Source organism: Numida meleagris, chromosome 5, assembly GCF_002078875.1.
Source record: "Numida meleagris isolate 19003 breed g44 Domestic line chromosome 5, NumMel1.0, whole genome shotgun sequence".
NCBI lineage: Eukaryota > Metazoa > Chordata > Aves > Galliformes > Numididae > Numida > Numida meleagris.
Window position 1 is genome coordinate 55,244,912 of NC_034413.1, and position 13,717 is coordinate 55,258,628.

General features: G+C 34.6%; 1 protein-coding gene across 1 annotated transcript in view; it reads left to right on the top strand.

Annotated features, from left to right (window-relative positions):
* The window catches only part of IFIH1 (interferon induced with helicase C domain 1), a 28,455-nt gene that overhangs the window by 11,451 nt on the left and 3,287 nt on the right, over positions 1-13,717 (top strand). Inside the window, exons 5-12 of the mRNA XM_021398585.1 lie at positions 2,403-2,623; positions 3,473-3,680; positions 6,780-6,997; positions 8,482-8,598; positions 8,888-9,011; positions 9,111-9,338; positions 11,323-11,579; positions 12,935-13,084. Coding sequence (XP_021254260.1) covers positions 2,403-2,623; positions 3,473-3,680; positions 6,780-6,997; positions 8,482-8,598; positions 8,888-9,011; positions 9,111-9,338; positions 11,323-11,579; positions 12,935-13,084 — 1,523 coding nt within the window. The remainder of the gene's footprint in view (positions 1-2,402; positions 2,624-3,472; positions 3,681-6,779; positions 6,998-8,481; positions 8,599-8,887; positions 9,012-9,110; positions 9,339-11,322; positions 11,580-12,934; positions 13,085-13,717) is intronic.

Genomic DNA, 13,717 nt, shown 5'->3' on the forward strand with positions numbered 1-13,717 from the left:
ACTAGGCCAGTAAGGTCAGTGTAATTGTTATATATCATATGCCTGCAAAGTGTTTACTAAAAATGCTTTGAAGTAGTTTCAACCTTTTTTAATATTAAAAATTGTATGTTTTACAAGTACACAGAAAATTCAAGATATGTCAAATCTAAATTGCTACCCTAGAGACAAGGTTTTAGTCCACGTGTTGTTAGCTCTAAGGAATATAATTTGCATTTTTGTGTCAGCTGAGGTGAGTCATTGCTCATGTCAGACTCTTTCCTCACTGTGTCACACAAAATGTCAGGACACAGAAACTGCTGTTTTGTGGTCAAACACACAATATCAGTTGGTCAAGCTTAAAAAGATTACTTGTATGTGTTCACACATATGTATATGTCACGATCCTTTAGGACTTCTGAATAATCTCCTGTTAAGTGAATTTGGCATTGGCTGTGTCCAGTAGTCCTGTAGAAAAAAGTAAATCTCTGCAGTTGTGCGAAGAATGCAGAACAGGGTTTTTTTGCACTTATTATTTTCTGTTTTTTCTGCTTACACTTGGATTTTAAAAAGTGTTTTAAAAATATTTATGCTTTTTATTGTAGCCTAGTAAACTCAGAAAAAGTATGAGAAAAATAGCTAAGGAGATAAAGATGGACTTTGTGATATTTATGGATTTTATCATTTGAAGTTTTGCCATGAGGTTTTGTATTAATGGAGATGTTTATGTAGCATCTTAATGCACTTATATGACTTAGATTCTAAAGCAAATAATCATGTGGTTTTAGTTGCAGTGCAAGGGTCATTTTACATTCAAGAAAAATGTTGGAATTAGGACAATAGAAGAATAATTATTGTGTTGCTTTTAGCCCAGAGCAGCAGTTTATATGAGCCTTGTATGAAGGCAGACAACTTCCCTGAAGTCATACTGTTCATGATGAAAATTCTTTAATGGAGTCATATCCTCTGAAAATATTCTTGTATTAACCTTTACCATAACAGGGGCCGAGGAAACTAGGAGGCAGATAAGGTAAATATTTTTTGGACATAGACAGTTAGTTGAGGATGTTAGGATACTGAAATTTAACTAAACAGATGGGTGATAAAGTGCTAGTTTCAATATGATTGAACTGTTGGATTTAGTCAACCAAAAAGCAAACAACGTTCTTCCTCAAAAGAGAGTAGTAGAAATCAGATAAGTGAGAGCCAGTAATCTCTGGTGTAAATTTCCCTGTGTTCCAGGTAGTACTGCACTCAACACTAAAAGGCAAAACAAGCAAAAAACACTTAGCAATGGTATTCAGGTGTTTCCATCAGCAATATTTTATCAATATTTTATCAAGCTTCATTACTTCTTGTTAGTTGAATTGTATTGAATGGAATAAGAGGTACTAGAAAAATACACTTCTTTTGTGTATGATGTAGCAGTGGTAATAAAAGCCCCGTGATTCTTCATTTAGTATCATCAGGAAATAAAGCCATAGGGTTTTTTTCCTCATTTTTAGTCTAGTAGTATTTGTGCCCCTTCTTCACTGAAGATGGTACACATTCAGGCTAATTTAAGCATATCTTTAGAAAAAAAAATATGTCCAGAACTACATTGAAATAAATGCTTCTTATATTCATATATATAATTTCTGACTATATAAGCTCAGAGACCTGACACAGTTTTCTCACTGCCTGAAATTATGTGGCAGCCCTTTTAACCTTTGGATCTTGTTTTACATGTGAGCAATGAATTGGGACTCTCTGCCACTACATTTTGTGTTTTGATGGAAGGTTTTGCCTTTCGGTGGTAAATGTGCATGGCCTTTTATTGATAGCTCAGATTGCATTTTGTATGAGTGATTCTGAAGGCAGGGCAGTCTACCATGAATAGGTGATCGTGTTCTGCAGTTAGCTCTGTCTTGTATGGGCAATTGAATTTTCTTATCTATTTGATCTTTATAACTCTCTTCTAAATTTTAAGTAGTTCCTATATCATCTTCTTTCTATGGCTCCATCTTTTTTTTCTTCCGCTGGGAAATATTTAAAAAACTAGTTCACTTGCAACCAAAAAATAAGAACATCACATAAGATTGCCTACATTACAAATACTGCAGCACTGAACACAACTTTTTTTTTGTTGTTTTCAGTGCTACTGAATTGTATCATTTGAATTCATACATGATAGAAAACATATTAACGTACATGAGTGAAGACATACAGTAGCTTATTCCACCTACCAGGATAGATGCCTGGATGTAAGCAGTTCTGATCTGGAGTTGCACAGGTCCACAGAACAGCATTTCCTATGCTAATATGCCATCTTTCTCTTTATTCATAAGATGCATCTCACAGTATATTAACATTTTTTACATTTGTCACCTATTTGTTATTCTGATAAATGCCTCCTGTTTGATATTTAAATTTCTTTGTACCCTTAGGTGAAGATGAAGCGGACAGCAGAGCTTCACCTGAGCCAGATCTCATCCTGAGAGATTACCAGATGGAAGTTGCAAAACCAGCACTGAATGGGGAGAATATTATAATATGTCTCCCTACAGGCAGTGGCAAAACTAGAGTGGCTGTTTACATTACCAAAGATCACTTGGATAAGAAGAAAAAAGCATCAGAGCCAGGAAAAGTTATAGTACTTGTTAATAAGGTATGTTGGTTTCTTTAAAAATAGAATAGTGTTTTTCAGACCTCGTGCACTGTTAGTAAGAAACTTCTAAAATGAATGTAAATACATTTCCCTATTTCTGCAGATGTAGCTATGTTTGAAGTCATACAGCCCTAGACTGTCATCTCCATTATATGGGTGCAAACGTGAATGACTTTAATTTACTGTTGTGCAAGTGGGAATTTACCTGTGTCCTAATAACTACATTATTGATAAAAAATTATTATACATTGTTAGAATTAACTAAATTAAAATAACATTTAAAAATGTATTTTTCACATTCTGTGTTTGGATTTAGTAATAAGGGCCGCCTAAGGAATCGCTCTAGTTAAGTAATATCTTGTCAGATTTTCTGATAATTACTGTAACATTTATAGCTAAATTCAGAGCCTATAATCTGAACTAAACTTCTTTTATTGTAATATTGAAATATATAAATGCATTTAAGAAGTTTTTTGAAAGATTAGAAGATATCTGTATTCTCCCATGAGAATAGAATTGACAGTATGTTATAAGCTCAGCTAAAGAGCCAGAGCACGCATAGTTTGTTCTTTCTAAGACACAGCTAAGCCAAAGTTCTTGGGTCAAAAAGTTTTCATAGGAACAGTTGCAGGGGAGGGCTTGGTTTGTGGATTTTTAGTATTTGCTTTTACTCTTTTTTTTTTTTTTAATATCTTACTCTGTAGTGAATAAAGGGGTGTTTACTTTTTTTTTAAAAAGGATATTTTGCACAGAGTATACTCACCTAACATCTCTGGCAAATAAGCATGTACTTTTAGTTCTATGTGTGTACTGATCTAAATTTTTTAGAAGCTGTTTTTTTTTTTTCAGGTACCGTTAGTGGAACAGCATTTACGAAAGGAGTTTAATCCATTCCTGAAACGCTGGTATCAGGTTATTGGTTTAAGTGGTGATTCTGAGCTGAAAATCTCATTTCCTGAAGTTGTCAAAAGAAATGATGTCATCATCTGTACAGCACAGATCCTGGAGAATTCACTGTTAAATGCAACTGAAGAGGATGAAGGTGTCCGCTTGTCAGGCAAGTTTTTTATTCTGTGATTTTTACAGAAGGGCTGAAAGTGTGACTGATCTGGAAAACTACAGATTAAAAACTTGCCAGATTCAGTAATTAATTTTTTTTTCAGTTGACTGTATAAATGCAAGCTGTACTCTGAGAGTCAAAACCAGACCTTAGATAATGATCATGCAGGTTTTTCAAGCCAAATCATACTTTTGCAGTTACTTGTACTTCCCATTTTATATAGCTCAAGCACAACATCATGCAAATAAGCTCTACTGATTGTAGTTTCTGACCTTAGTAGAACTTTGAATTATATCACACAGAGGCCGTAAATGGATTTAGAAAAAATTATTAGAAACTCATATGTAGTAAGTAGTTTGAGAAATACAATGAAACACGAGAAAGAAGCCAATCTGTTATAAAGGTTGCATTCTTTAAAATCTTACCATTTTGCTAACACACAGAGGTAGGATTAATTCGAACTACATTCAGGCAGCTATAATGTCTTCTACAGTAGGTGAAGGAAGTTGAAAGCAAAAGATATAAGGTGAGTTGAGTGAAATTATTTGCTTGGAGTATTAAAGTGGCAGATACTTTTGGGAGATCAGAAAGGAAATGTTACTATCCGCCAGTGATTGAACAAAACATTACTTCAGCTTCAGGATTTGGGCTGCATTGAACCTCCCCTGTGAAAAGTTACGTTCTCACTCTATCTGCATCTGGTAACTTTTTTCTAGATGGAGAAGGATGTAGCTGAGGGGAGAACTATGATGCTCAAAATTAAAGAATTGATACAAAAGAACTTGTATGATTGTTACAAACACAGCAGAGAAACCTGAGGTTTCAGCTGGTGTCTCTCTGTGCCTAGTGCTGTTTGGAGTACTGCTTCATCCAAGCCTACTCCTGCAAAGTCCCTTGAGTATCCCAGAATTGCCTCTCCTCCTTCAGAATGCCTTTTTATTAACTTAGGTAGAGTATTACAGACCTTCTTTTATTTATTTCCTTTACATTATCCCTGAGAACACCTTCACAAATCTGGATCATTTGGGAATGCCGTATAGAGGTGCCAAAACATTTCCATACGAACTACTTACCTGATAGAATTGAGTTGGGTCCCAAGCAGCCTGTGTCATCATGTGTTTTTTTTTTTGAATGGGTTTCGCACTTTGCGAAGTTTCCTTCCTAGAGAATTATGTTCCTTTCAGAACTCAGGTGGCCCCACAAACAGTACTCCCATGTTCTTACACCTATGCTAGTAAGTTCAGGTGGACCAAACCAAGCAAGCCTGAACAGAGCCAGTCCCATTTTTATGGCTATGGTTTTGTTAACTCACAGCCTACATAAACCATGCTAATTACTTAAAAGTATTTTATTCCTAGTTTCTGTTCATACGTCTGTTTCCACAGAGGTCTGCCTTACATATAACACAGGTGAAATTGAAGGGACAGTCTTAATTTCCTTTTGCCCAGTGTTTACACTCTTTACCAAGGTCTGAAGTCATTGTTCACTGTGGACTCTTAAATTCTGTGTACCAGTTCCTTAGTATGGTGTGCATAGGGTGCAAGCTGAAACATAGGAGGTTCCACATAAATATGAGAAAAAAATGCTTCACAGTGAGGGTAACAGAACACTGGAACAGGCTGCCCAGAGAGGTTGTGGGGTCTCCTTCTCTGGAGACATTCCAAACCTGCCTGGATGTGTTCCTCAGTAACCTAATCTAGGTGTTCCTGCTCTCGCAGGGGGATTGGACTAGATGATCTTTTGAGGCCCCTTCCAATCCCTGACATTCTGTGATTCTGTGATAATAATAGGAGTGTGTATTAAAGATATAATGGTCAAAATCAGCAGAAGTAATTCCATGTTGACAAAATAACTGAAAAACCAACACTATTGCTTCTCAAGTCTTGCAATATGTATAAATGTTAGAAATAAACAGAAATTTGGATTTGAAACCATGCCGCTCTTATCCATATTGGCTTCCTAGACAACGTGTGTGAAAACAGTCACATTTCCCCAGTGACATGGAGCATGGAGTGTGCTTTCTTAGTGGTACTCTCTGGTTCAACATCTAAAATTTCCCTGGTTCGCTTTCCACCTTTCTTCATGTTCTTCTAAGACAAAGTTATACGATGTTTTTCTCCAGCAGAAGAGCCCATTCAGAATGTTCTGACTCTCTATAGAGTTTCCAACTTTTGCTGCTGGTTGCTGAAAAATTATTTATAATGATGCGGCCCTGTGAGCACACCAATGAGTAATAGTGAAGAGCAGGAGCTCAATAAACCAGTTTTGCTGCTAGAGAAATAGCGTTCATGAGTCTTTCTAATCAGAAACTTGGAATATATTTCAGTATCTGCATATATAAAGACAAATTAGATGTTTTCTATATTTTTTGAGATTATTTAAAACAAAAAATATTCTTAATTTTCTTAATCGTATAGCACTTTACCTGTTGCATGTAAATATGATCTGATTAAGAAGTACTGAACCCTTGTCTGAATCTTCATCAGTTTCCTCAGCTACAAAGGAGAGGTGATGGATAGTGCCCTTGCCATCTGTTTTATTCCCAATGACACTTCCATAGAGTAATGTCTGTTATTTGGACAGGAATGGTGAGACAATCTCTGTGTGTCTGTAAAATGAAATCATATTTTGACCAGCACAGGACATTCTAGAATATGTGGAAGTCTTCTTACATGTTTTGTTCATTTGCATAGACAAGTGATATGTTTTGTCACATGTGTTTATGGTTATGCCTATAAAAGATAGGACAGAGTAGAACTAAAGTATGTTCTTATTACTGATTATTACGTGTTACGGTGGTTATTAAAAATATCTGTATGCCATTAGATTGGTTTTGCAAAAATAGAAATGCTTTCTACATTACATAAAATGTAAAACTACTTGTCACATCAAGAGTGCAGAAAAGATGCCAAAGTTCATTAAATATATGCAGCTTCCATCCACCCCTTCCTCAAATACTTCACATTTTCTAATGCATTAGTACTCAAACAAACAAACAATCTTTTCAACATTGTCCTTATCTGTAAGAAGATTTATTCAAACAGTTCTACATTTGAAAGAAAATTAATCGATTTTTGTTTTCTTTTTTTTTCCCAGATTTTTCACTCATCATTATTGATGAGTGCCATCACACTCAAAAGGAAGGTGTTTACAACAATATAATGCGACGTTACTTAAAAGAAAAGATCAAGAACAGAAAGCTGGCAAAAGAAAACAAACCTTTGACTCCGCAGCCTCAGATTCTGGGACTTACAGCCTCACCTGGAGTCGGAGGTGCAAGAACCAACTCAAAAGCTGAAGAACATATTCTGAAAGTAAACTGCCCTTTCATTTTCAAATCAGCAAAGAAGTGTTGTTTTGCTAGAGTAAAACTTTGTAATATTGTGCTCCGAATATATCATATGAATTTTGTTTGTGTATGTGTACTTGGGAATTCAGCTTAGAGCCATTCAGCAAATTGTCCCACAAGTTAATGGAAGTCATTGTACAAATAAAGGCTACTTACATAAATCGGGAAGTAAAAAGATTGGCACCCTTGAAAAAAAATTATCAAATTTCAAGGCAAGAAATGCACAAAACAGACTTTATTTTTTAATTCATAAAATATTTTTCCATTGCTGGATTAAAATTTACTGCATATTTTAAGTCCTAGAGACATCACAGTATTTTACGTTTGTATTTCTAGAGCAACTAAGCTCTGCTTTTAGGTTGATCCAGGAAAGTGAGAAACAAAGTTGACTACTTAAAACAAGATAAAACAAGGTACCTGTGAGATGAAGGTAGCAAGCAAATGTGTTTGTTTACAACAGTTACAGTTTCTGTTTGAGAGGGTAGTAGTGTGTGGTTTCAGAAACACATAACTGGAGATAACTGGTTAGATTCTGTACTAATTCTGTACTTAAAACAGCTGTGATTCTAAAAGAAACTATTTTACTTGAAAATCAGTGGATTTAAATTAGTGATACAAAAGTAGAATTTAGCACAGTGCTTCAGTAAGGATTCCTGCCTAGTAAATTGCACAAGAACGAAATCTGAAACTGATTAGGTGAGACCTGCAAGAAGCTGTTACGCTTATTGAAATTCATGTAATTATGGCCAGGAGAAAAGGGGGAAAGAAAAGATTATCCATGAAATCTTAATGATAAGATGTTGGCTTTTCTGTTTAAAGAAATTTAATCTGAATTTGCAAGTTCAAATAGATACTTACTGCTACAAACACTGTAAAGGTTGCCTACCAGACAACTGCTCATGGAAAAAAAAAAAGAGCATTTCCTTAAATGTGCATATGTCTTCTCAGGAGAGAGCAAATACAGAAAAGTCCATTACAGTTGTGCAGTTAGTGTAGAAATTTTCTCCATCTTAGTTCCAAGAAAGGTCATTTCAAATTATTTTCTACATACATGTCAAGATTTTATTTTTAGAATAACAACATGACATTTGTTTTATTTTATTTCATCATTCTTTTTATTTATTTTTTAGTCTAACATATTTTCTTCTGAAGTATTGATGGTATATTTTCCTTTTCAAATTACCTGCTTTGCACCCTTACCTGCAAGCTTTTTCTTATGTGCAAGAATCACTTCTGGACTAAAAAGTAAAAGTAACTTGCTTAGTTTTCTCAAGTTCTCTTCAAAGAATTTGCCCTTCTCATGCTTATAGGATATACATGCCATTTTTATAGGAATAAAATGCATAAAATTATGTAAAAAACAATATATATAAGAGAAAGTATGTTGCATTGATTCATTTTTCATGTTAAATGAAATGTCAAACAAAAATACACATTATTTTCTTACAGATCTGTGCCAATCTTGATGCATGCAGAATAATGACTGTTAAAGAGCATGCCTCCCAACTGAAGAATCAGGTGAAGGAGCCATTTAAGAAGACTGTGATTGCAGATGACAAAAGAAGGGTATGTTTTTGTCAAACAAATCAGTGTTGAATTTACATTTCCCTTTGTGAAGCATGTTTGTATTAGGGTGACATTATGCATACTAAAAATATAATATTCACAGAGAAATTTTTATGTTGTTTTGAACTACTGTTTTTGATAATTGTAAATGCACTTAGCACCCTTACTTGGCTTTGAATTTAAGATTTTAGGTTTTAAAAAGTTTCTCAATTTGGCATGAGCCAGAATAGCTTGGTCCAATGTTTTTCTTGCCAGAAAATACTTATTGTGGTAATCTGTTTCTTTGTAGGATCCATTTAGAGAAAGAATTATTGAGATCATGAAAGACATTCAAAAATATTGTCAGCTTTATCCAAAATCTGAGTTTGGATCTCAGCCATATGAACAATGGGTTGTTAGGGAAGAGAAAAGAGGTAAGTGCATAGGGAAAACACCTTAGCTTTGAATTTATCTGTTGTTTTTGGAATTTTTAAATGCATGTGGTTTCTTTTTTTTGTTTTGCTAACTTTTAGCTGCAAAAGAAGAAAAACGCAAGGAACGTGTCTGTGCAGAACACTTGAAGAAATATAATGATGCACTCCAAATTAATGATACCATTCGAATGGTTGATGCATACAATCACCTAAATAACTTTTATGAGGAGCTAAAAAGGAAGAAGACAGTAGAGAGTGATGATGATGAAGAACCCTTAGTATCAAAACAGGATGAAACAGATGAATTTTTAATAGGTTTATTTCATGGTAAGCTAGAAATACGTGGTAATTTTAAATCTTAGAAATCTATTTGAATGTGCCCATTAATTATTGCTTCATAGAAGATTGCTCTGTTGTTTATTATGAAGATATGTGGATGTCTCCATTCACGAGGTGTGAAGTACATGAAACATCGTAGGGTGATTTTACACAGTCTGATAGCGATGGGACAAGGGGGAGAATTTTTTTTTTTTAAATGAAAAGGGAGAGATTTAGGTTAGATTTTTAGAAAGAAATTCTTTACTCAGAGTGCACTGGATTCACCTGGAGGCATTCAAGGACAGGTTGTATGGGGCCCTGGGCAGCCTGATCTAGTGGGATTACAGCAGTGGATTGGAACTGGATGATCTTTAAGGGTCCTTCCAATCCAAAGCATTCTATGATCATGTCTAAACATGCAGTCGAAGTTCTTCAGTTTTGGCCTAAGGACACTTCCTTTATGCTCATTCTAAGTAAAAATTGTTCTCTCCTTTTTTCCAGTGAAATCTCCTTGAGGACATTCTGACAGGTAGATAGAGTGTATATTCTATTGTTTACTCTTGAGGGACAAAAATTTGAGCAAGTGGAACAAAAGTAATTTGCAATGGTTTTTGTTTTTTTTTAATCGGCCCTCTCTACCAACATTTGACTACATACTAGAAGATTGGAGAAATGATCATGAGGAAGTTTGAAGTAGAGCTCTTACTGAGAGAATTAAACAGAGGGCTGAATTGCAGAGACCAAAGTAGTTGTCATTTTTTTCAATCATTCACCTTGGAACAAGGATTTATGCGGTCTTCTGCACAATAATCTTTCCTACCTCTTTTTATCCCTTGCTGCCTTTACAGTGGTAAGGAGATAGTTTGGCTTCTGGGAGATGCAAAAGAAAATGGATTTTACTGCAGCTTGAGTCTCATCTTCATGTATCCTGTAAACCACAAAGTGAGAACTAAGAAATTCTGGAAATGTTTAAAAAAAGAAACCAAGTTTTGGACAAATAGATCAGATTAGATAATGTCATTGCATATTTTTTTTTTACCAACCCTTCATATTTGTCTTTGTGCCCCCATCTTTCGAATTTCAGTTTCAATATAATAAAGTAGGAGGCATTACTTTTGGAGCAGCCCTCATGTATTCTAAAACATGAATAAGACTAGTGTATCCTGGTTTAAGATAAACTGATTACCATTGCACTGAACAGGGTGAATTAGTCACACAATAACCTGCAGAGGATGATGATACCAACACAAAACCTTCTCCTTTTTGTGTCAACACAAAAACCTTCTCCTTTCTCCATCTTAAAGAGCTATTGTGTTTATGTGGTCATCTGACTATGACATAAGTTTTTAAATATTAAGAATTTTAAATTTAAAAAAGCACACAAAAAAAAAAGTGTGATGAATCCTCACAGATCCCAATAGTACCTGTGTAAGAGAGTCATTCATCAAACCTTCCACTGAACATAATGAAACGTCTGTAAAAGCTTCAATAAAGAAAAGAATGCAGCAGTCCTGGTGCATATTACATTGCAGGTTTCCAGTGAGGTTTCCTACTTTTGTGAGTGTCCCAGGGACAGACTATGTCTAAATGTGTATGTGGGATTTACCAGCACTGATGGCTGTGCATATTAATCTGTTTTTCCAAGTAATACCTTTTCAGCTATTTTTAAACTTTAGCAAATATGATACGCTGTGATTTAACTCTTTAGTAGAGTGCGTTTAACTCTGCACTAGTCTTGGTATGTAGACAGTTTTGCATATTCTCAATATGAGATGTAGGCAAAGTGTATGTTGAAAGTTAATGGTAATTTATTTTGATTGATCGTTGTGTTTCTAATGAACACTGAAAAATGAACATGCCACGGTTCTTTGAACTGGATGTGAATTTGTCATGCTGGGAGAATTGTACAGGAAGCTGCTCTTGGTTTTAATTTTTCTCAAGCTTTTATTTTACTTGGTTACTTTTTCTTAATTCACATCTACTATTTTTAAAGCAAAAAAGAAACAGCTGGAAGAGTTGGCTAGAAAGCCAGAATATGACAATGAGAAGCTAATGAAGCTGCGAAACACTTTAATGGAAGAGTTCACAAAGACTGAAGAATCTAGAGGAATTATTTTCACAAAGACTCGGCAAAGTGCCTTAGCTCTATACCACTGGATTATGGATAACCCAAAATTTGAAGAAGTGGGAATCAAAGCTCATTATCTTATTGGTGCTGGACAGAATAGTGAAACTAAACCTATGACTCAGGTACAGAAAAATGCACTGTGATTTTAAAATCTTGCACATCTTTTGACAATGCATCATCTGCCAGCATCTTACAGTCATAAGCTGTAGCTTAGGTGAATAACAATATTTTAATTTTATTTCCACTAGAAACAAGGTTTTTTGGTGCTTGGATTCTGTGACAGTAGGAGTAACAGACAATAGTTTCCTAGAGGAGTATATAGTCAGTAGGATCACAAGTTGTAGTGAGTCATAGGAAGAAAAAAAAGTGAACAAAATATCAGTAGAAAAAGTATGATAGTTAAGTAATTCAATTTATAGTTTAGTAGCTGAATTGAAAAAGTGAATTACAGTGTTAATGATGACTGTCTTTTTCTGATATCATCATTTAATCAACTTATACAAATTTATATCTGCTCTTCACACTGACAATCACTGAAAGAAAATTTGCCAAAATTCACATCAAAATTTAACAGTTGGTAAGTCTTATCCATCTCATACCATTACATTAACTTTCTAATAATTTATACCTTCGAATTTAACATGTTCAAAATAAAGTGCCTCTGTGTGCTAAGACTTTCTGCTGTTTACACCCTGTAAAATTGCTACGTCAGCATTTAAGCAAAAAGGATGTTACTGCAGAGTCCATTTACTTCATCTCCTTTCAGTTTCAAAAAAAAAAATTATGTTCACTCAAAAATAAGCTTGTTTCTTTTGTGTGAAAGTTTGTTATTTAATCACTACACCACAATACACAAATCCAATAGCCTCTACATTTTGAAACTGATTATATAACAAATAGAAGACTTCTGCTCCTCTGCTCAAGTTTATTTGAAATGTTCAGCTAATTTGGGAGTTTGTGTTTTGGATGCTTTATCTTTTATGTGCATCATCACTGTGCTTTTTGTTGCTGTGGAGAGCAACAAAATGCAGTTTTTCGGGGGAATTTTAAGTACTTTGGAACTTGATTTGAAAGTACTGAAGACTATACTTTAAGGCGAAAGTACTGAAGTGGTAGATATCCAGAACCTCTTAGTAACTACTTAAGAAACTTTGTAATTATAGAAGAAAGAACTGTATTATCAAAACTTGTAGCATCTCTGAAATTGAATCAACTCTTACGTTCCCAGCTCAGTTACCTTTAACAGATTAGTGTCTTCTCCTTCCTCCCTTACAAATGGCACTGAACACATATTATATTCAAAAGAAACTCTTTGTTTGTGATCTTGAAAGATGCTTAAACAGTTTTTGAAGTCACTGATGTTCACACTCTGAAATGATTGAGCTAAAATCTTTAATCCTCTTCATAACAAGAAACTAATATCAGAAACTAATACTGAAAGTTAATATATTGATGTATTTTTTATTATTATTTACAGAATGAGCAAAGGGAAGTCATTGATAAATTCCGAGGTGGAAGTATAAATTTACTTATTGCTACTACTGTAGCTGAGGAAGGCCTAGACATCAAAGAGTGTAACATTGTTATTCGCTACGGTCTGGTCACCAATGAAATTGCTATGGTACAGGTAGGAGTTTACTGCATACCTAACTTATTTTTAAAGCTGCTTTTTTGTTTGGAATACACAAATGGTGAACCTTATACCTACGTCTGTATGTAATATAAAATTTGCCTCCATGTGGAGCAGTGTGAAATTCATTTAAAGCTCTTCACAACTAGTAAGCTGGTCTTATGCCTGGTGTAGAAAAGATGAGAGGATATGATCAGAGGCCTGGCTGAAACTAACTTTCTGCCTTTGTGTAATGTGGAGAAGATGGACTTTTATTTACAACCTGCTCACACGTGTTTCCAGCCTATGACTAATAATACATTCACTGCTTTAATGACCACTGGACAATACATCCATATGGGTACAACCCTCCAATTCATAAAATAAATGAAATGAATAAATATAAAGACATTTGTACTACCAACAGCTGAAAAGGGATAATTGCATATCATAATATCAGTTTGTCTATGCTCTTACTTAATTTGTAAATATGTTTGAGATATTTAAATGCATGCTTATTTTGTTGGTGGCAGAATACAGTTTCTGCTTTGCAAAATGTTGTGATAATGACAAATCTCCTGAATACTAATTCACAGGTATCTTTAATAATAACAGAGAAACAGTATGTGGTATTGACTGATTCTTTGTCTT